This window comes from Leptodactylus fuscus, chromosome 10, assembly GCF_031893055.1.
Source record: "Leptodactylus fuscus isolate aLepFus1 chromosome 10, aLepFus1.hap2, whole genome shotgun sequence".
Classification (NCBI taxonomy): domain Eukaryota; kingdom Metazoa; phylum Chordata; class Amphibia; order Anura; family Leptodactylidae; genus Leptodactylus; species Leptodactylus fuscus.
Genome location: NC_134274.1, coordinates 16,008,932 through 16,033,538, shown reverse-complemented (window position 1 = coordinate 16,033,538; position 24,607 = coordinate 16,008,932). Strand labels below are relative to the sequence as shown.

Genomic DNA, 24,607 nt, shown 5'->3' with positions numbered 1-24,607 from the left:
TGTATTACAGGTTCTGCCAGAATTATATCAGACATTGCTGGGAACTGTGAGGATGCTTATTATACATGGATTGCTATAGATAATATTAATAACAATAAATCATGTAATACTAAAGGAATAAATGCATTACATGGGGTAGATCAGTGATATTACATCACGACAGTCAGTGCTTTATAAGGCTGGTAGACACAATTAACCCGTTAGGTATCTATAGCCAGTCATTAATATTTATGAGGATGGATAGGATACATGATGTGCTTATACCATATCTATATGTTATGTCACTGATCCCGGCTGTATGGCCTGGTGAGTACTAGTATCTTATGTGTATAGCGGTGGATTATATACCTGAGAGGAGATTCACCTATAGCAGGGGCACAATGGACGGGGATGGGTCAGACTGCTCAACACATTAAGAGAATGCAGCAGCAGTGATAGAAGATATATATATATATATATATATATATATATATATATATATATGTTACATTAAAATGTATTATGTCCACACACACGTACACACGGATACAAATGTGTCCGAAAATAAAATAAAATAAACGAATCAATAGCATAGAGGAGCTCTACTTTAACCCTATAGTGTCCGGGTATAGAAATTAAGGTCTAATAAGTGGGGAGGGAGACTTCACAAGACTGCAGGAAATTATATATATATATATATATATATATATATATATATATATATATATATATATTCACATAGAGATAGAGAGAGACATTTATACAGCTGGCATTCTATGTTTGAGATTATATATATATATATATATATATATATATATATATATATATATATATATATATATATATTGCACACACAGACCTACATCTAATTGCATGCATTCACATGAACCACACATGGATGAATGAATGGATGGATAGATAGATAGATAGATAGATAGATAGATAGATAGATAGATAGATAGATCACATAGGAGAGATGTGTAATATGTAAATGTACCCGTGAATACTGAGCTGGTGTTTGTGCAATGTATATAGTGTGTATATAGTGTGTGTATAATGGGACAGAGGTCTGGGAGGGGGCTGGGGACCTTGTCATTTCAGGACTATATTAATGGCTGCAGTTTGTCACTCTGGGCAATCACAACAGGTCACATCCCATCATTTCTCATTCATTCTAATAGACAGGCCCTCTCCTATATCCACATATAACAGTCTCCATGTGGAGGGTCTCGGCACATCATAATATCTCCAGATAGAGAGAGATAGGGGTCTGAACACTTCACAAAAGAAGCCTGAAAACAAAAGCCCCAGTGCTGAGAAGCCATTGTAGTGTGTGAGGCTGGATACACAATCTGCACTGTGTATTGTGTCCTGTCTGTACTTACCTCCAATGTGAGAGCCCTGAATATCCATCCCTGCTGCAGGACTCCTCTCTGCAAGATAACCAAGAGCCAAAGAATCAAATGCAACAGGAATACAAGGAAAGTCATGCAACTATTCAGAGAAATACTAATAACTGTAATAATACATCATCTAGAAGAGTAAGAAGAAAATGTTATCAGACTATTATTCCTTCTTAAATTGCTAATAACACTAAGAATACAGTCAATGCATAAATAATAATACTAATAATAAGAATAACACTACTAATATATACATACAAATGATAGAATAGTGCCAATAATAAGAACACTACTAGTAATGCTAATAATACTACATACATATAACACTAACAATATAATACATACATATTAAATAATACTAATAACAAAAAGAATATGAAACTAGCAATAATAATATCCCAGCTAATAATATCAATACTACATTCATTGCTCACTACATTTCGATGTCGATGCTACAAGTTGTAGCTCTTTACAATAAGTGAGTACAATGAGGTCCAGTGGAGATGAATTTGCTCTTAGTGATTTATAAGATCCCAATATATACAGGCTGCTCGCCGGATAATTATTTACTATACATCACTGTAATAGATACAGGATTATTGCAGTTTTTTTTTTTGCCTTTTTAACTAAGACAAATTAATGCTCGTCCCATAATGACCATCACATTTCCATTCCCCCCTGTGATGAGATCCAGGGCTATATATTCCCTTTTAAAGCCAGAGCCTCACTAAAGTCTCATTGAATGGGATTTATTTAGTGCTCGTAGAGATAAATCAGTGTGTGGATTTACAGCCATGTAAAGCAGCTGACTATATCATTGAGTGCAGGCAGTGACGTAGATGCAGAGCAGGGGCCTGGGCTGGGGACTGACCAATCACAAGGCGAGGCTGGCCAGTTATCAGTGCCTGGGTATGACTGGGTGCAGTGGGCTGTGTGCTGGGCTCAGGCTGGGGACACTCAGCTCCTCCAGGATTAATAGCAGACAGCAGGGACACCTCACACCACTGGGCTGGATGCTGCTGGCTGATCATTGCTCTACATACACACAGAGTTCCCCTGGAGGCTGCAGGACTCGTCTGGCTTTCCCCATAGACTGAGGCTGCTCTGGATGCCCACCACCACCAATGTTAGCTGTGGGGCAGATGGATACTAACAGACAGAGTGCATTCGTGCTGAGCAGTACCCCCCTGGCTGCACTGCACAACATGGCAGAGATGAAGACCACCTTGTTCCCCTATGCCTTGCAGAATCCTTCTAACTTCAAAGCCCCAAACTTGTCCTCCCTAAACACACAGATCCCCCTGGGGACGCCACATGGGATTAGTGACATTCTCAGCAGACCCCTGGGGGCCGCACTGGGGGCATCGGGCAACCTGCTCTCCACCCTGCCTCGTATTAATGGACTCGCCACTTCCACTGGAATGTATTTTAACCCAGCAGCTGTATCCAGATACCCCAAGCCCCTGGCTGAGCTGCCGGGGAGACCCCCTATCTTCTGGCCGGGAGTTATGCAGACTTCTCCATGGAGGGACCCCAGGTTGGCCTGTCCCAGTAAGTACTTGTGTGTACAGTAACATGTATGGGACCCTGCTCAGAACTAATGCAACAAGACTATTCCCGCACTATACAGTAACGTGTCTTATTAAATACCGCACTGTAAGCATTGTGTTCTATTCTGCCCTATAGAGTGAAATAAAATTCATTATTATCTCCTGGACTAGAGTAACATCAATAGTATTATATCATTTCTATTGCATCTTTATTATATCAGTACTATATTAACATTGCATCTTTACGATCATTCCTATCATTACTATTGCATCTTTAGGATGATTATATTATATTATTCCTATTGCATCTTTACGATCATTCCTATTATATCATAATTATTACACTTTACTATAATTACATTGCTCTTATATCATTACTATTGCATCTTTACGATCATTCCTATTACATCATAATTATACTTTACTATCATTGCTCTTATATCATTATTATATTACTATTGCAGATTTATGATGATTAATATTATATTATTCCTATTGCATCTTTACGATCATTCCTATCATATCACAATTATTATACTTTACTATCATTACATTGCTCTTATATCATTATTACTATTGCATCTTTACGATCATGACTATTATATAATTCCCATTGCATCTTTACGATCATTACATTATTATTATTATTACTTCTTTATTCTATCAGTACTATTACATCAGAATTATTATACTTTACTAACATTACATTGCTATTGTATCATTACTCTTACATATTACCATATTATTATATTAATACAATAGTTGCTACATTAATTTGTAATAATAATAGTCAGAACATATTTCCAGCAGGGACACTCACATTTTGCAAACATCATACCCCTAGAAGTCTAACCTCATGTTGTGCTCAGCCACCTGCGGTGGGACTACAACTCCCAGCATGTTCTGCTATCTGGAGGCTGCTGTATACTATATACTATAGGGGACACTTTCTAATCTGCTGTTGTGCTTGGTCTTGTCTTTAGCACAGGCCGGGATGGTTCTAGACAAGGACGGGAAGAAGAAACACTCCAGACCCACATTCTCAGGGCAGCAGATTTTTGCATTGGAGAAAACCTTTGAACAGACCAAATACCTGGCAGGGCCAGAAAGGGCAAGACTGGCTTATTCCTTAGGCATGACGGAGTCTCAGGTCAAGGTAAGAGACCTAAACACTTATTATAGATCTGCAATCTACATGTATTACTATAATAATATTCTCATCATTATTGCTAATATTATGTATTGTGTAGATACTAGTAATAGGTTTATGAGTTTCTGAAGTGTCCATAGCACAATATATATTATACAAATATAGGGAAATAGTATCGGGTCATATTAGTGTTATTATAGTATATTATACCAATCCATTATTATTTTCACTTATTTAGAAAGTAGGGTTTTTTTGGTTTATAATCTACAGTTTTATTATATGTCATGATCCTCAATGTATAACAATACCCAAGTCACAGGAGCTTACAATCTAATATCAGACTGTTACATGATATCTATTACACAGGATTACCATGAACCAGTCCTGATAACTAGTAATAATTAGACATGACAAGACCATTACAGATAATAACAAATCACTGAGCTGTCACTTGGATTCTACATTTCAATTACAGCCAAAGAGCGAATTCACATTTACGTTTATTTCGTAGAAGGAACATTTTCTATAATTTATGGTTTAATTGTTATTGTCAGAGACATTCAGGCAAAAGTAAGAAAGTGAAACTGCTGAAACACAAAGCAGATGGGGAATCAATGGAATAGTATGGGTATATATACATTAGGTGATGATAATAATAATAATAATAGAAATACGTATCATAGAGTTTGCGATATATCTATGGATTCTATATACCTAGTGTGTATAGGTGGCATTATTGGTTGCTGGCTGTCAGGATATTTTAATGTGAATGTATCGAATGAAACAAGTATACAGCGATGGCATATTATATTCATGTGGGCACTGGTTGAGCCTATGATGTAGTATATATAATGTAATATAATAGAATATAATATAGAGTAGGTTATATTATATATAATGGATTAGGATTGATATTATCCATATAAATAGCAAAACTGCAACGAACTGAGAATAAAGTAATTAGGACTGTAACATATGTAATATACTGTCATTTTCCAGGTCTGTTTTTTTTTTGTTTTTGTTTTGTTTTTCAAAGAAAAATATGAGGGAAAATATTCATTACAGAATGTTATATAAATATATAAAGTGATGGAAGTCTAATGCAATTGTCTAGATGAGACTTAATCACCTTCATATAAATATTGTTATACAATTAAATTGACTGCACTACTATGCAAATGAAATATATATATATATATATATATATATATATATATATATATATATATATATATATATGTTATTAGCTCATAAATCAGATAGTATGTTGTGAAGTTCTTAGAATTATATAATAATAACAATAATAATAATTATATATATATATCATATAGGTATCAATACTTTCTGGTATATAGTGAGTACAATATATAGAAAGTTTATAAATTGTATTTAATGTACTAGTCGCATATAGATAATATATGAGTGTATAATCTATATTTTGCCGTATACTTCATATAATGTATCGGGAATACTTTAATATAATGGACTTACAGCACAATTAATGACACTGTATATAATTTGTAGACAATACTCCATGAAAATGGCCTCAACGTAAATATATTACGATTATATTTCAATATTTAATGCACTATTACTTTTTGCTTCGATATTTTTATATTGCATTAGTGTAATACAAACCATATATTATACATTAGACATAAGTACACCTGATATTCTAGTAATACAACGGTATACAGTGCACATATATTTGTGTTATTACTTTCAGTCTATTACATACAGGGCTATGTATGATTTCTCACGGGTGATTATTCTTATAGGTTTGGTTCCAGAATCGAAGGACCAAGTGGAGGAAAAGACATGCAGCAGAGATGGCCTCAGCCAAGAAAAAGCACGACTCGGAGACAGAGAAGATGAAGGAGAGCTCAGACAATGAGGACGATGATGAGTACAACAAACCCCTGGACCCCAACTCAGATGATGAGAAAATTTCCAGGTTGTTGAAAAAGCACAAAAGCACAAACTTGAATTTGCTGAGTCCTTGCAGCAATAACTCAGACACCTTGTGATGCTCTCATAGAGACTGAAACCTCTTCCCCCTCTCCTTCCTATATCCTAAGAGACTGCACCTCTTCCTCCTGTTTTTCCTTATTCCTCCTAGAGACTGCACCTCTTCCCCCTCTCCTTCCTTATCCCTCAGAGACTGCACCTCTTCCTCCTCTCCTTCCATATCCCTCAGAGACTGCATATCTTCCTCCTCTCCTTCCTTATCCCTCAGAGACTGCACCTCTTCCTCCTCTCCTTCCTATATCCTAAGAGACTGCACCTCTTCCTCCTGTTTTTCCTTATTCCTCAGAGACTGCACCTCTTCCTTCCTCACTTATTCCTGCCCCTCTCCCGACTACAGAAGTTCCCGTCTACCGTACACCCTTTCCATCCCCCTCTTCTCCCCAGGATTTCGGATCCACAGAGTACGCCTCCAATCGACCCACTTGATCCCAGGAACTTTTCTCTAGAGACTGCACCTCTTTATTCCTTATCCCCGTGGTCTGTTCCTCTCCCGACTACAGAAGTTCCCTACTACAGTGCACCATTTCCATCCCAGGACCTCGCATTCACAAAGTGCGCCACCAATCGACCCCCCCTTGATCCCAGGAACTTTTCTCTATAAACTGCGCCTCTTCCTTCCCTGCTTCATCACATTCACCATGGTCTGCCCCTCTCCTGACTACAGAAGTTCTCGTCTACCGTGAACCCTTTCCAGCCCAGGACCTCACATCCACAGAGTTCGTCTCCAAATGACCCCCTTGATCCCAGGAACTTTTCCCTAGAGACTGACCCTCTCCCGACTACAGCAGTTCCCGACTACAGTGCACCCTTTCCATCCCAGGACCTCGCATCCACAAAGTGCGCCACCAATCGACTCCCCTGATCCCAGGAACTTTTCTCTAGAGACTTCACCTCTTCCTTCCCTGCTTCATCACATTCACCATGGTCTGCCCCTCTCCTGACTACATCAGTTCCCGACTACAGAAGTTCCCGTCTACAGTGCACCCTTTCCATCCCAGGACCTCGCATCCACAGAGTTCACCTCCAATCGACTCCCCTGATCCCAGGAACTTTTCTCTAAAGACTGCACCTCTTCCTTCCATGCTTCATCACATTCACCATGGTCTGCCCCTCTCCCGACTACAGAAGTTCCCGTCTACAGTGCACCCTTTCCATCCCAGGACCTCGCATCCACAGAGTTCACCTCCAATCGACTCCCCTGATCCCAGGAACTTTTCTCTAGAGACTGCAGCTCGCCCCTTCCCCCTTTATAAAGCGCTTTACCAGCTGAGATGACCAGGGTATTCACATTATAAATAAGAGTTGTATGTGTATGTAAGTGCTATGTGTTGTACAGACTAAATTGTATGTTGAGATGTATATATATTTTTTACAAAATAAGTTATAAAAATGATCTTATCGCTTGTGTAAATTAGACTGAAGAGGACTCTGAATCATTCCCTGTCAGGGGGAGAAGGTTTAAATAATCCATATCACCCTTCCGACCCCATGTCAATCTATTATTACAGCGCCCCCATATGAGAAGACGTTTTGTTACTTTTTGTACAGATTTTCCTGTCACTTTGTATATAGAAGATTATAGACTTTTTCTGGTATGTTATTTTCCAATGCAATAAAATGAAACTCTTTTCACTCTTCTCCCCCCGAGAAGGCCTGAACCCCAAAACCTGCCAAAAATACAGTGACAGGAAAAACAAACAGAAAAACAGAATCACTTGATTTTGAGGTTGGATTAAAATATTGTGCTCCAGTTACTGGAAAAAAACAACTTTGTATATTAAAATAAATTATTTAACAACTTATCCAGAGATTGCCCTCTTATATTCTGTGTATATATATATATATATATATATATATATATATATATATATATATATATATATATCTGTCATATTCTCCCAGCATGCAGCTGCTTCAGATATACACCGGGTTGGTTTATACATCTTTTTTAGCTGTAATTTTATTAGATAGATATTATATTGATATATTACAGAAATATACTAAATGTATCAGCTGATTCTACATGTCATTATTTAGCACCTGCTCTATAATTGTTGTGCAATATATATATATATATATATATATATATATATATATATATATATATGTTCCTGAGATACAGACCTTGCTCTTTACATTAACCTACCCTTGTGGATTAACACTTGCTGTTTTTGGCAATAACACTATACCCCCCCCCCCCTATATTTGCTGATTCTCCCCCTTTCTTGGGGTTATTGTTACTTCTGCATGATTTGGTTATATTTTTTCTTCTTTATTTTTTTTATTGCAGTATGCTATAGATATTATTTTTCTCCTTTCTCCCTTTTTTGATACATTATGCTGCAGGGACGTTTTTCCTCCCCCATTTTTGTTAATGCAGCACGCTGCTAATTTTCTATTTATCACCTGTTTTTTTTTTTTTTTTCAGTACGGTGCATTAAAAAAAAAAGAAAAAAAAAACACGAAAAGAGGAAAACTCTTTTCGTGTTTTTTTTTTTTTTTTTTAAATGCAACATACTGAAAAAAACAGGTGATAAATAGAAAATCTGCAAAACAAACAAAAAAAAAACACTTATCAGAAATGTATATATTTTATGTAATTTTTTGCAAAGCTAAAAAAAAACTGCCACAATGAGTGCGTGCGAAGGAGACCTTAGGGATGTATTTAGACAGGACAGATTTGTTGCAGAATGTTTTGCGATTGCCCGATTTATGTGAATAAGTCTCTGAACATATTACAGAAACAAAACCATTCACATACAGGGGATGTATTTTTCTGCCACATGGGAACAAACCAATTGTATCATTTGACTATCGATAGCAGCAATTTCTGCAACAAATCTGGCATGTGTAAACACGGTCTTATACTGATGAAGCCTGCAGTGTGGGGACAGATGACAGGGATGTCAGTCATAAGACTTAGTGTATCTGCCAAGAATCTGACTGAACTCAAGTCCCTGTAACCACAAAGTGAAAGACAACCTAGCTACTAAATACTGTAATAGCAGGGTAATGGCAAGAGACAATATATACTACAGGCAGCCTTCACTTCTTATTAGACAAGCTCAAAGCTAGAAAAATACTAGTACAATAACTAATAATAATAATAATAATACAAAGGTTGAATATACATATGTATAATTACACACACACAAATATATAACATACATTTATTTCTAATGTTACAGTGTGTAAGGAAATACATGCATCTCTGCATTGTTGAGATTTGTAAGATTTAGGCAAAGATTCCTACTGAAGACCTGACGCTGTAACTGCAATGACAACAAGTATTATCACTAATTTGTATGGGCAGTATTTGGGGTATTTATAGTCACAGATATATTGGCCATATTCATGAACCAGTGGTACCAGCATGTCTTAGCCAAAAATGATGCAATTTAAGTGTAGTGAATGCAAAATTTATCAAATATTGCATGGACATGGAATTTGGAGCCCATACAGGGTATGACTTAGTATATATTAGTACTAGTTTCTTAGAGCACCTACTATATAAAACAAGGTGTCAGATTGTGACCCTATTACGTGCACTTCCACACTAAAAACTAGTAAATAGGCACAAAATATCTGTTGGATGAGTTACAAATATGGAGTCATGTTCTTTGTTATGTTTCATCCATATTTACTTTACAAAAACAGCCTCCAACATTTTTTTTTTTTTTTTTTTTTTTAACTGTTTCACGAGTCTCAGTTTGTTATATACAGGACTTTGCAAAAGTTTTAGGCAGTAAAAATGCTGCAGAGTAAGGCCACATTCACAAAAGAAAGTTTACAAGCTGAGTCCATTGTATGGCAGATTTACTGCCTTAACATCATGGCTGGAGAGGGATTGCTAGCAGTCTAGTTATCTAGGCCTCGCAGTGACCTACTATTCCAGACCAGTTACATTACAGGTCACTGGGAGGAAGCATAGGTATCTATAGGTTCCTCTTCAGGCATATGATGTCAAGGCTTGTAATTTCGGAGTAAACATGGACTCAATCAAAAATGAGAAGGGTTCATATACAGTACATATAGTTTATTTTTGTCAATGAATAAAATGCAAAGTGAATATGTAAAAGAGAAATCTAAATCCCATCAATACATGGTGTGACCTGTGGCCTTTGCCTTCCATCAGTTCTTCTCTTACAGATTTTGCTGGCTGCATATATTGCTGTTTTACCCACAAAACCATTATCAAAAAATGTGCTCGCAGAGTATTGGGGATAAAACTGCTGTATAACATGCAAAACTGTATATCCATTTACTAACAATCTAAAAGCCATACTCACCCACCATTCCTTCGTCCAGGCACTGTAACGTGTGCCCCGACCCTTGCAAACAGAAAAACATACAGTAAACACTATAAACGTGCCCTCCTTGTATAACTGAAGTTTCCACCATGTGAATGGCCCCTAATGGGCCAACCAAGTCTTCGTTTACGGAATGTTTTTTGGAGCGTTTACAGAACCATTTGTTTACACGTGTAAATGCTCCAAAAAACACTCCGTAAACGCTACTGAAACGCCACGTGTAAAAAAAACCCACTCCAAAATACACGCCATTTTACTCCATGTGAATAGGCCCTTACACTGATTTTAGTGAACATGAACAACTTACATAGCATCAGTAGCACTAGGAACTGGAAAACACTCTGCTCCACTGTCTCCATCTTGGTCTGGTACTGAGCAGATGCAATCGCTTTGTATTCATACTCCTCTGCACAGTATTTGCACATTGAGGCTCCTGGGGGTCTGGACCCCTTCTTTAGCGATTGGTGGGGAATCCAGGATTCGCTCATTTATCACAAATCCTTTTTTTCCCCAGCTCCAACTAAAAAAAATATTCTTAGTCCTTATATACAGTACAGTGGGGAAAAAAACTGCAAAGTAAGGCCAGGGCCCCACCTTGTGGAAACGCAGCTTTTTGGTTGCAGATTTTGTTGCGTTTTTTTGAGCCAAAACCAGGACTAGAAAGAGCAGAAGTTAGAAGTATAAAGACTTCCTATATACATTCAATTCCATTTGTAGCCATTCTTGGCTTTGGCTCAAAAAAACCACAACAAAATCTGCAACAAAAAAAGCTGCATTTCCACAACGTGGGGCCTCAGCCTAAGAATGCTTTAGAAAACAGAAGTGTTCATTTATTTTTGTGGATTAAGAAAGAAAGAGAAATCTAAATCTCATCAATATATATATATATATTTTTTAATGCATTTATTTAGCTTACTTACAAAGTGCCAACATATCCCTCAGTGTTTTACAGATATTGTCAGTCACTGTCCCATATAGGGCTCACAATCTATATCACCTATCAGTCTATCTGTGGGGTGTGGGAGGGAACCCCACAAGTACAGGGAGAACATACAAACTCCATGCAGATGTGGTCCCGGGACTCAAGCACTGTACGACCATAGTGCTTACTGCTCAGCCACCATGCTGCCCTTTGGGGTAACCCCTCTTTGCCTTCAAGAGAGCCAGCCCTTCTTCTCAGTACACTTGCAGACAAGTTTTGAAGGAACTTGGCAGGGAGGTTGTTCCTTCCATGATCTTCTGTGGCTGTAGGCTTGCTCCAATCCTTCTGTCTCTTCATGTTATCCCAGACAGACTGGATGATGATGAGATAAGGGCTCCTCCACTTCCAGGATTCCTAGTTCTTTACACTGCAGATAGTGATCCTTGTCCTGCTGCAGAATAATTGCAGACGCCTCCCTTATGGTACTGTATAATGGATAAGTATATACCTGTAGTTCTCAGCTTTGAGGACACCATTACTCCTGACCAAAGTCCAACTCCATTTGAAATTTAGCATCAAACTTACAGTGAAAGCTTCACTATTGCCTGCAGATATTCATTATTGTACCTTCTGTTCTAGACAAATATTTCACATTGACTCATCAGTCCAGGGCACCTGTAGCCATTGTTCTGCACCACACTTCCTATATTTTCTTGTATAGTTGAGTCACTTGACCTTGTTTGCACCTCAAAAGTATGACAAGTTTTCCATGAAGACAACTACTTTGAAGGGAAGTAACCATGTGCTGTCTTTCATCTGCTGCACTAAGTTTCCTTGGCCATCCAATGCATCTATGGGTCCTCAATTTCGTCTGTTTCTTGGTGCATCTTCAAAAGAACTTGAACTGGACATCTTGAAACTGAACCTGCTGCGGAATCTCTGCCTAGGATAGACCTTGGTGAGGCCCTTGTAGAAAATGCTTGAACAGCCCTGGTCTAATATATATACTCAACAGCCATAGCAATAAAACCAAACATATCGTGTAGAATCCACTGGTGCCATCTAGTCAAATCTGGAAAGCGGAGAGGCAACACAGTGGCTCAGAGACTAGCACTGCAGCCTTGCAGCACTGGAGACCTGGGTTCGAATCCTGCTGAGGACAAAAACATCTGTAAGGAGTTTGTATGTTCTCCCCGTGTTTGCGTGTATTTCCTCCCATACTCCAAAGACATACTGATAGGGAAAAAAATGTATATTGTGATCCCTATATGGGACTCACAATCTACAAAAAAAAAAAAAAAAAGAAAAAAAAATCTGTAAAGTTGAGGCATCAACTTCACAAGTCTTCTGGTTTTTTGGGGGGAATTTGTAACAAGGTGTTCGCAGTACATTCTGTAAATCTTTTGTGGAGTTCAGTCTTCCATAGAGCAAACTCGTTTTTCAACCATATCTCCTTGTCCATTCTGGATTGAGGAACAGCAATACATTGATGGGGTGTACTCGGATTTCACCTGGCACTTACTATGGTAAGATATAGGGACCTTCAGCCTGTAGGCTGCCAGATGTCAGTGGGTAAGTGGTTCAGATTATTAACACATCTTCATACTAACACATGACGTTTAGTATATAGTTAAATACAGTGTTTAGATAAATTGTGTCATTTGGTGTCCAGGTCAATAGCAGATACAGTGGGGAGATAAAATGTCATATAAACACTCCACTATACAGTGTACACCACTGTGGCCAGGCTACTATAGAATTGAGTAGACATCCCCTATAGTATGCAGAGAAGTAATCCTACCCTGCTGAATATCTCTTACATTATATAAGCTTCATATGAAAGCAGGTTATGTATCAGCTATAGGGTTGTACAAAACACTTCACTCAGTTTATGGTATTCTCCAAACATGGCCATAACTCTTATCTCACTTCTGAAGGGCACATACTTTACTTTTGCAAACCAGACTGTTTCAATCCTAAGGAACCATGCATGTGAATAGTATGTTTATAGTCACAACACTCAGCTACTGTACCCAATAAAGCTCTTTATAGAGACACTGTCTGAAGGCAAGTCTGATCAAGGAGACTCCTATGTCTGTCTGATAGGAAAAGACAGACACAGACAGACATTTTGGTTTAAATTCTAACATTAAAGTCAACGTTTGAGTCTGAGCTTTGATATATAGGGTTATATGATAGAGGAGAGAAGCTGAGCTGTGTGATATATAGGGTTATATGATAGAGGAGAGAAGCTGAGCTGTGTGATATATAGGGTTATAGGATAGAGGAGAGAAGCTGAGCTCTGTGATATATAGGGTTATAGGATACAGGAGAGAAGCTGAGCTCTGTGATATATAGGGTTATAGGATAGAGGTGAGAAGCTGAGCTCTGTGATATATAGGGTTATAGGATACAGGAGAGAAGCTGAGCTCTGTGATATATAGGGTTATAGGATAGAGGAGAGAAGCTGAGCTCTGTGATATATAGGGTTATAGGATAGAGGAGAGAAGCTGAGCTCTGTGATATATAGGGTTATATGATAGAGGGAGAGAAGCTGAGCTCTGTGATATATAGGATTATAGGATAGAGGAGAGAAGCTGAGCTCTGTGATATATAGGGTTATATGATAGAGGAGAGAAGCTGAGCTCTGTGATATATAGGGTTATAGGATACAGGAGAGAAGCTGAGCTCTGTGATATATAGGGTTATAGGATAGAGGAGAGAAGCTGAGCTCTATGATATATAGGGTTATATGATAGAGGAGAGAAGCTGAGCCATGTGATATATGGGGTTATATGATAGAGGAGAGAAGCTGAGCTCTGTGATATATAGGGTTATATGATAGAGGAGAGAAGCTGAGCTCTGTGATATATAGGGTTATATAATACAGGAGAGAAGCTGAGCTCTGTGATATATAGGGTTATAGGGTAGAGGAGAGAAGCTGAGCTCTGTGATATATAGGGTTATATGATGGAGGAGAGAAGCTGAGCTCTGTGATATATAGGGTTATAGGATAGAGGAGAGAAGCTGAGCTCTGTGATATATAGGGTTATATGATAGAGGGAGAGAAGCTGAGCTCTGTGATATATAGGATTATAGGATAGAGGAGAGAAGCTGAGCTCTGTGATATATAGGGTTATATGATAGAGGAGAGAAGCTGAGCTCTGTGATATATAGGGTTATAGGATACAGGAGAGAAGCTGAGCTCTGTGATATATAGGGTTATAGGATAGAGGAGAGAAGCTGAGCTCTATGATATATAGGGTTATATGATAGAGGAGAGAAGCTGAGCCATGTGATATATAGGGTTATAGGATACAGGAGAGAAGCTGAGCTCTGTGATATATAGGGTTATAGGATAGAGGAGAGAAGCTGAGCTCTATGATATATAGGGTTATATGATAGAGGAGAGAAGCTGAGCTCTGTGATATATAGGGTTATATGATAGAGGAGAGAAGCTGAGCTCTGTGATATATAGGGTTATATAATACAGGAGAGAAGCTGAGCTCTGTGATATATAGGGTTATAGGGTAGAGGAGAGAAGCTGAGCTCTGTGATATATAGGGTTATATGATGGAGGAGAGAAGCTGAGCTCTGTGATATATAGGGTTATAGGATAGAGGAGAGAAGCTGAGCTCTGTGATATATAGGGTTATAGGATAGAGGAAAGAAGGTGAGCTCTGTGATATATAGGGTTATATAATACAGGAGAGAAGCTGAGCTCTGTGATATATAGGATAGAAGAGAGAAGCTGAGCTGTGTGATATATAGGATAGAGGAGAGAAGCTGAGCTCTGGCATATATAGGATTATAGGATAGAGGAGAGAAGCTGAGCTGTGTGATATATAGGGTTATAGGATAGAGGAGAGAAGCTGAGCTCTGTGATATATAGGGTTATAGGATAGAGGAGAGAAGCTGAGCTCTGTGATATATGGGGTTATAGGATAGAGGAGAGAAGCTGAGCTCTATGATATATAGGGTTATATGATAGAGGAGAGAAGCTGAGCCATGTGATATATAGGGTTATATGATAGAGGAGAGAAGCTGAGCTCTGTGATATATAGGGTTATATGATAGAGGAGAGAAGCTGAGCTCTGTGATATATAGGGTTATATGATAGAGGAGAGAAGCTGAGCTCTGATATATAGGGTTATATGATAGAGGAGAGAAGCTGAGCTCTGTGATATATAGGGTTATAGGGTAGAGGAGAGAAGCTGAGCTCTGTGATATATAGGGTTATATGATGGAGGAGAGAAGCTGAGCTCTGTGATATATAGGGTTATAGGATAGAGGAGAGAAGCTGAGCTCTGTGATATATAGGGTTATTTAATACAGGAGAGAAGCTGAGCTCTGTGATATATAGGATAGAAGAGAGAAGCTGAGCTGTGTGATATATAGGATAAAAGAGAGAAGCTGAGCTGTGTGATATATAGGGTTATATGATAGAGGAGAGAAGCTGAGCTCTGTGATATATAGGGTTATAGGATAGAGGAGAGAAGCTGAGCTCCGTGATATATGGGGTTATAGGATAGAGGAGAGAAGCTGAGCTCTGTGATATATAGGTTATATGATAGAGGAGAGAAGCTGAGCTCTGTGATATATAGGGTTATATAATACAGGAGAGAAGCTGAGCTCTGTGATATATAGGATAGAAGAGAGAAGCTGAGCTCTGTGATATATAGGGTTATAGGATAGAGGAGAGAAGCTGAGCTCTGTGATATATAGGGTTATAGAATAGAGGAGAGAAGCTGAGCTGTGTGATATATAGGGTTATATGATAGAGGAGAGAAGCTGAGCTCTGTGATATATAGGGTTATATGATAGAGGAGAGAAGCTGAGCTCTGTGATATATAGGGTTATAGAATAGAGGAGAGAAGCTGAGCAGGGCAGGCAATATATGCCATCACTTTCTGATCTGAAAGTGACTTGAAAGCATCCCCTAAGAAAATGATAGCATATCCTTCCCCAGTGATTGTTCTAGGCCCTAAACTGCAAGGAGATATCTTGCAGCCTTTTAAAAAGCAATAAAAAAAGCACTGGTTGCAAAGTGTGACACTTGGAAAAATTTAATTGAGGCCCCAAATATTTCAGTGATAAAATAGTCACATCCAAACAATTCAGACAGCATTTTGCATAGAGATACACGACACCGATCTGTAGGACTTATAAGGATGTAAAAAAATGCTGTTACCAACCAAAACACACTATACAAAGACTAATACTACAAATAATACTAGGATACAAGGTCCAAGTAATACTTCCCTCCATAACCATCGCCATTATTATTAAAGAGCGACCAAATAATATTACCATCCTGTTACTAGAAGAAAAAAAAAACAAAACAAAAAAATAATACCACCAATATCATCAATATCCATGGCCCAAAATAGTCTGAAGCTTTTGGCAAGCAAATTTATTTGGAAAATGGACAACCCCTTGAAGAGGACCTTTCATGTCCTCATGTATACGTGGTTTATATACCACTAGAAAGCCAACGGTGCACTGAATTCAGCACATTGTTGGCTTTCCTGGTATGTGCCCTAGGGCTGGAAGTCTTGATGCCGTTAATTTCGGCACTGATCTCTCCCCATTGCCACAAGGGCATCCTGACAGACTAATGTCATTGCGGGGCAGTAAAGAACACCCCCTCTAACAGGACAGGGCTATGGACAAGTATGGGGGGGGGGCATTCCTCACAGCCCAGCGATGATGCTAGACTGTCCAGAACGCCTTTCTGTCTGTGGGGAGATATCGGTGCCGAAATTAGCTGAACCGATATCTCCAGCCCTCTGGCACATAACAGGTAAGCGGTAAGTGGGCGGAATTCAGTGCACTGTTGGCTTTCTAGCGGTATATGAAACTGCATATACAGGAGGACATGAAAGGGGCTCTTTAATTCTTAAAGGAGTTTTCCAAGTCATTTTTATTCCTTACCTAGAGTGGGGGTCAGACACCTAAAACCCCCTGCTAATCATCTGTCTGGGCTCACAGTAGCTGGCATTTCATTGTACAGCCACTATGAAAGAGTGTAATGTGAACAATGCCCTTTCGAGCACCTGATCAGTGAGGGTCCTTGGTGATCTAGTCTGAGCATTGGTTATCAATTAAGAGTCAGAAATCTTCTTCTTATATTCTGGACAACACACCATGTACATACATAACACATATGTATCTACGCTATCTCAATTTTTTCACTTTTTGTTGATATTTATACTGTTTAATGTCTCAAATGCACTTAGAAATGAAAGTATGGAAGTAAAATAAACAAGTTAAGACCAAAGTTCCCCTCTGCATCAGTCTCTCCATCGAAACGAGTTTCCTCCTCCATGTTTGACATTGCTTTCCCTACTCAGTGATGTACAAATAGCCTGTATAATGTACCAAATTTTGATGCATCAGTCCACAGACCTTTGTAGTCTACTGGAGAAGCCGTTTGGCCCAGGAAATACTTTATTTTTTTAATATAGCAATGTTAGCAGTGGTTTTCTTACACAACCTGTCAAACCTGAAACGGAAACTTATTTTTATTATTTTTTTGCACTGCATTAAGCATACCTTGGAGAGGTGCTGATCTTGCAATGGTTGACTCTCAAAAGCTTGTCATCTGATTTTTAGGACCTTGTGATCTGCCCTTCATCCATAATTGTAAGAGTTATTATAGTCTGTCCTCTTATTTGCACTTGTCTTGCCAATATGTCCATATTCTGCCCATGTGGTAAAGCAGTCTGTTCCATCACAGGTTGTAGAGAACCAGAGGGTTTGAAATGAATCACCAAAAGTGGAGACACCTGTAGGAATCAATTACATTCATGTCCAAGCTTTGTTTTGCACTATATCCCTAAGTCAGTTTCCCATGAACATAACCATATTTACATTTGTGAATTATTAAAAGTTCACCATTTTTTTGAAGATACGCTGTTAAAATCTTTTGTCTTGATCTGTTGGTGATGGAGATGACATGAATGAAGGAGTTTTCAATGACCTGGGACTTGTCAGACACCCAGCCATGAATGTCCTTACTGTGGGTGGGTTATCTCCTTATACAGTTCATCTTAGCCGAGTTTTGACAAGTGCCGGAACATAGAAAGTTCCTGAATTCATGGTTGCATTCATTGGGAACAATAGACTGTGACCACTAAGATGGAGACTTATTTATAACTGCAAAAGTTTTTACTTTTTGGCCACACATGTAAATATGCTGATGTTCATGTGAAATCCCAAAGATGTTAATGTGTCCATTGCAATTTGTCACGTCAAGACGGTTTGTTGAATGTGTTCCAGCACTGTGTCAAGGGCATGCAGCAGATACCATGACATGAGCCATTATACAAGAAGAGCTGGACAGAGTCCTAGAAGGGCCCACCCCACCACAAGGACCAATGTGTATAAGGAGGAACAGGAGGAGCACTGCCGCAGCCCAAACAACATGACCTTCTATGGGTCTGCAGGTTTCTAACCAAACTGTCCAAAACACACTCCTAAAGTAGATCCCAATACCATTTAGTGTGATCACTTTTCACAGCCCAGCTCTATGCGGCTCCACCAGACACCACCAAAATTGACAGGCCCACCAGGAGTGCTCTGAATTTACACCGAGAACGTGACAGATATTAAAGGAAGTCTCTCCCCACCACCAAGCTTATTGTGCTGCTACTGCATATATACTATATAACTGCTACCACCGTGTTACATAGCAGAGCACACAACTTACCTTTGTATATCCCTTCTGTAGACTTCGAGAAAAACAACTTTGAAGTTTTATGCAAATTAGGCAGTTAGTGCACTGGGGGTGGAGCCACAGATTTTTGCCCTGGTGCAGGTTGTCCAGGACGCCATCTTATCAAGAGCATGTCCACACATTGTCAGGAGCACGCCCATGCACACACATCGCTATATAGACTGCTTTCACATTACTGCGGGTGATGAAATTTATGCAAATTGGATCCACCTTTCATTTTAATTTTTTACCTTCATTTGGAATCCAGCCCTGACTTGGTAGATGAGTTCAGTTTCCATTGACTATTGGCATGTCATTTGGTTCTTGGTAAACTACACAATTATCAGATAAGATTTTCAACTTGAGTCATTTATGAAGATCTGATGTGTGATAGATTTATATACTGTGTGTATATATATATATATATATATATATATATATATATATATATATATATATATTTCTGTTTCAGTAATACTTGTGTATAAGGTGTATAATAAAAGTCCTGTAAAGTGAGCTAAAGTCACACAAACAAGGAGCCGTGTAACCAAAAACTAGAGCAACAGCAAATAACGAAGAATCATTTCCTTCTAATGGATTTTGTACTTTACTGAATATACGCCATAAATCCCAATGAATGAATGATTCTATTGACGGCGTGTGATCACTGTATGGATCTTCGGAGAAAAATGAGACAAGTCCCTGCCAAAAGCTTGTGACAGATACATAAAAGAAACCATTTATTTTGCATAGGACGTATAGGAAGTTTGTGTATTTATATTGAATAACCACAACTCATGTAGGCTGCGGCTCATCAGTTCATTATCCCAATGAAAAGGCAGCACGTGACTCTCCCGGCCTTGAACTTTTGACTACTAGAGTCACTTTTAAAGTGCACACTACCAATAATATGGCCAAGTAAGCAATGATGGTCACCATGAGCTGGACATTGTAGGGCCTGCCAATGACTAAACTTGTGCACAATCCCAATGGACCAGGAGGTCTAGGGAATGTTTAATGCTCCTCTGATTAAAGAGACCCTTTCTGCTCAAACTGCAATGAATGAGAGATTCTTACTGGAATAAATGTAGGGCTTAGAGCAAGTTAAAGAGGGGCGCTTCCAACAAATTCACGGGGAGAGATCAGTTTACAATGATATATATATAAAGGGTGTCCATCACCTCCCCCTAAGACTATTCAACTGTCACCACCATGATACAGAACAAATTAGTGATAAACAACGGTGAAGTTTTATGCAAATGATGAACTGGGGGTGGGACTTGAGTCCAGAGAGCACTGCTCAGGGAGGATGGGTGATGTCACAGGAGTGGGAGGAACAACTTATTGCATGGGCTAAGATGGGAGCAATGCTCCAGGGAGATGAAGGCCCAGCCCTCTGCACCAAATGCCTCATTTTCATAAGACATAAGTTGTTTTTCTCCAAACCTACAAAAGTGACAGCCCTGTAACATGGCGAAAGCTGAATATGCATCGGGGGAGGTCATAGACTTCCTTTTAGGGCTCGTTCACACGGGGGCAAAGGGGCGGATTTCGCTTCAAAATCCGCCCCTTTACAATGGTGGTCTATGCAGACCGCCAGGCTTCTTTTTTACGCTAGCGGCAGGCTGCTGCTAGCAGAGAAAAGAAGCGACCTGCCCTATCTTCAGGCGGAAGCCGCGTGGGTTGAGCCGCGCGGCTTCCGCCCCCGGCAGCACTCTCCTATGTCGGCTCATTCATTTGCACCGACAGTGGAGGGGAAAGCCACGACCGCAATGGTCGCGGCAGGTGGGTTTTGACCAGAGAGAGACGCGGCTCGCCGCGTCTCTCTCGGTGTCAAAACCCGCGCGGGCAGTTCATGTGTGAACTAGCCCTTAGGGTCAGTTTTTTTTGGTGCTGATTTTGACGCTGAATCTGCTTCAAAATCAGCTTCCAAAAAAAGCCTCCCAATAGAGTTCTATTGGGAGGCTTTTTTTTTTTAGGCTGATTTTGAGGAGGATCAAAATCAGCACCAAAAAAACTCTGTGTGCACTGACCCTAAGGGTAAGTTTACACGGGGAGCGTAAAGGCGGATTTTGACACGAGGAGTGATGCGGGGAGTCGCATAAGTCTTTGGCCAAAATCCGCCTGCCACGACTGTTGCGGCTTCCCCCTCCAGAGTAGGCTCAAATGAATGGGCTGACTCTGGAGGTTGCTGCCGCCTGAAGAAAGGGCAGCTAGCAGATTGGCGGTCTCCATAGACCACCATTGTGAGGGGGCGGATTATGATGTGGATTACGCGCCCACTCTGTGCCTGTGTGAACAAGCCCTAACACTCTGCAGGGCAGTTTCCTGTTTAGGATTTTTAATAGGATTAGGTTTGTTATGCTTAATTTATTCCACTAAATTAATGAAATAAAACAAGCAATAAAATTAATGTACATCCATCATAATGTACATCATTATCACAAAAAATATTGGCAGGGGACATAGCGGCGATTAAGACCTGGGGGGGGTTACGATCTTCTCTTGATCCAAAGAACGCTTCTTTAACTAGAGTGTACAAGTAATTTTATAAGAGGCATTGTTATATAAAAATAAGGTTGTAATCTGCGTGGACTGCCTTTCCTGAATATATTTATCCTAGCAGATTATGGCGGCAGATGTTCGGAGAACCCTTACTAGAACATTTACAGTGGGATAATGAGGTGAGAAGCTTGCCAAGAGCGCCGAGCAATAATGGTAAGATAAGGGATATGCTGAGATCACAAAACAATTTAGAAAATTACTTACAAGTTTTCAGATAAGTTAATTGCCCCTTCAATACAAGTCCCTGCACTGTTTTTCTTTAGCACATTACCAGCCCCTGTGATAGCGATTCATCTTCTCACCGGCTCTTTATTGAAAGGATCTACAGATCACCGATATGTCCAGCTCTGCTTAAATGAATACATCATAGCAGAGGTGAGGATGTACCAATACCTGTGTCACTAGTAACCCTTTACATGTAAGCTCCGAAATATCTGACGTTTAGCAAAATGGAGCAGATCATCAATGACAATGACAATTTTTTTTTTTTTTTATTAACATCTTTTACAGGTATATTTTTATTTTATTTTTCATGTGGGTTAAGTATTGCAGTATTCATTGTGGCCACTGCAGAACAGCTTAGACTCGGTTTACACCTGCACTGGGCTCTCCATTGTTTGGGTCCATCAGGGGACCCGAACCGCTAAAACTACAGTTTCCTGGGACCCCATAGACTAGAATAGCGTCCGCCATGCAGGACTTTTCTCTCTACTGATTTTCGGTGGTTTCTGTGGCAACTCCGCCCTAGCCTTACTTGTGAGCTTTGCTAAGTAGACTGAGGCAGAAACAGCAGGGTGAGGGCCAATTCACAAGGTGGAATCTGCCACTGATTTTCCAGAGGATTCTACCTGTTATTGTATTGAATGGGAGCCAGAGATGTATACACCCATAAAAATGAATGGGCCCGTACTTAGGTCAGCAATTGCGAACAACAACTATGTTCATGTGCATGAAGTCTAAAGGAAATTCAATGAAATTGAATTTTTTTTTTAATGCATACTGTACTTACTGTATATACTCGAGTATAAGCTGACCCGAATATAAACCGAGGCCCCTAATTTTACCACATATAAAACTGGTTAAACTTATTGACTCCAGTATAAACCTAGGGGAGAAATACACCATTGCAGATAAAAAGTCTGGTCATGTGCATTACAGCTTAGTAACTCCATGGGCCTCATAGTAATATGGTAGCAGTTAACCCCATCATGTCCCTCACATTAACACCCTGTGTGCCTCGCATAAGAGTTACTGATATGTGAGACATATGGAGGTAATAATTAGGTATCTTCATAATTAAGGTCCTTTATTAGTACCCTCATGTGTCTCACATATTAGTAACCTTTATATGGGGCATACAGGGGTTAATATGAGGGACATGATGGGGATAACTGCTATTAAGGTGAGGTACATGGAGTTACTGAAACTAAATTAATAACCCCAAATGCCTGACATTACTAGGAATAGTGATCCTAGCAGGTACCTGTGGGTTATTTTCACTTTACTGTAGCTTTCTCTCCTCCATACGACAGACCTCTTCTGTAAGACACAATGAATCCTGCACATAATGGCCACTGACTTATCTGCAGATGTTATATTCTAGTGGTTACAGGACCTTTGATGACATCAGTCACGTGACCTACATGACAAGTCAATCACAGAGCAGTAGCACTAAAGGATCTCTCCCTTTACTTACTTTATGCAGGTCTCTATGCTCCGTGGACCATGACTCGAGTATAAGCCAAGGAGAGCTTTTTCAGCATAAAAATTGTGCTGAAAACGTCGGCTTATACTCAAGCATATACAGTATTTCTTGCAGGCCGGCCTCATCTGTTTCCAAAAATACTCCATCTTTATTTTTAGATTTGCTTACATGCTGGTCAAGATAAACCATATATAATCTTGTTAACTATTTGAAAAGAAGTGTTACCAGAACCAGGTGTTCTCCCCTTACAAATTGGGGCCTTCAATTCTGAAACAGTCTTATTTTTCAATAAGCAAATTAACTTTTTGCTCATTGTCATTAGTATAAAGTAATTTTTTGAGAGAAGTCCTCAGTAGTTGATACCTTTTTTAATGGCTAACTTAATTTTTTTTTTTTTTTATGACATACTGAGCTTTCGAGACTCTATAGAGGTCCCTTCATCAGAGATGGTATAACACAATTTCTGAAGTTGGCTAACATGGTACAAAGACATTTTTTCTTATAGTACAAAGTAGTCAAAGAAAAATCCGTCATTGCTCAAAGGGCTCATCTGCATATGGGTTTATATCCTGGGTTCTGGTGACCGACTCCCTTTAAAGCATACCTAAACTTTAAACAAACTGGCCTCGCCGAGCTCATGTTCATCACTGGTGACTTTGCTGCGATAATACCGCTACCCAACAAGTGACCACTGAGGCCAAAGATTGGCTACAGAGGTCACCTAAGCCAGTGGCAGCATGGGATAAAACCGGGAACGTCATGCCAAAATGCCAGAAGTCTGCAGAGGAAAACTCTGCAAAATTACAATGAAAGAGGCTGCGAACCCCCCTGTATGAGTTTCCACTATGTTTTTTTTTTTTTTTTTTGCTGCGCTTCACTACATGAGGCCTTAGCCTAGAATTTCCACCTAAACCAAAACACAGGATCAAATGGGTCTAGCCACTACAAATCCCCAATGTGACATATGCAAAATACATTTCCAGGTTCCTCTAACCTCCTTCTAGGGTACATGATTCATGGCAGTGCCCCCTTGATCCCGCAGTTTGTTGCATGAGATAAATGGAGATACACGTTCAATAGGATTTTACCAAAATATTCTGTCGTGAAGCTCCACCCTTATACCCCTGTAAATAACACTCCTGATGTATATTGTGTGAACAGGTTCAAAGCTGTACTTTTTTTTTTCTCTTTATTTCTACTAATCCAAAAAACAGACAAGCCTGGGCTCAGCGTTTCGGTATCAATGCAAAACTTTGTATTCTATTACTTGTTACGGCT

The 24,607-nt window shown here is 39.4% G+C and overlaps 1 protein-coding gene across 1 annotated transcript; it reads left to right on the top strand.

Annotated features, from left to right (window-relative positions):
* Positions 1–2,431: 2,431 nt before the first annotated feature.
* NKX6-2 (NK6 homeobox 2) lies at positions 2,432–6,110 on the top strand. Its single transcript, XM_075258600.1, has 3 exons — positions 2,432–2,933; positions 3,916–4,088; positions 5,861–6,110. Exons 1-3 carry the CDS (start codon positions 2,507–2,509, stop codon positions 6,107–6,109), a joined length of 849 nt encoding a protein of 282 aa, XP_075114701.1. The 5' UTR covers positions 2,432–2,506; the 3' UTR covers position 6,110.
* Positions 6,111–24,607: the final 18,497 nt, after the last annotated feature.

Bases quoted from the DNA above. Each gene is read 5' to 3' on its own strand.
- NKX6-2 (XM_075258600.1), top strand. From the start codon at position 2,507: ATGTTAGCTGTGGGGCAGATGGATACTAACAGACAGAGTGCATTCGTG. The intron at 2,934-3,915 runs GTAAGTACTTGT...TCTTGTCTTTAG, and splicing joins CCCCAGGTTGGCCTGTCCCA to CACAGGCCGGGATGGTTCTA. The intron at 4,089-5,860 runs GTAAGAGACCTA...TTATTCTTATAG, and splicing joins TGACGGAGTCTCAGGTCAAG to GTTTGGTTCCAGAATCGAAG.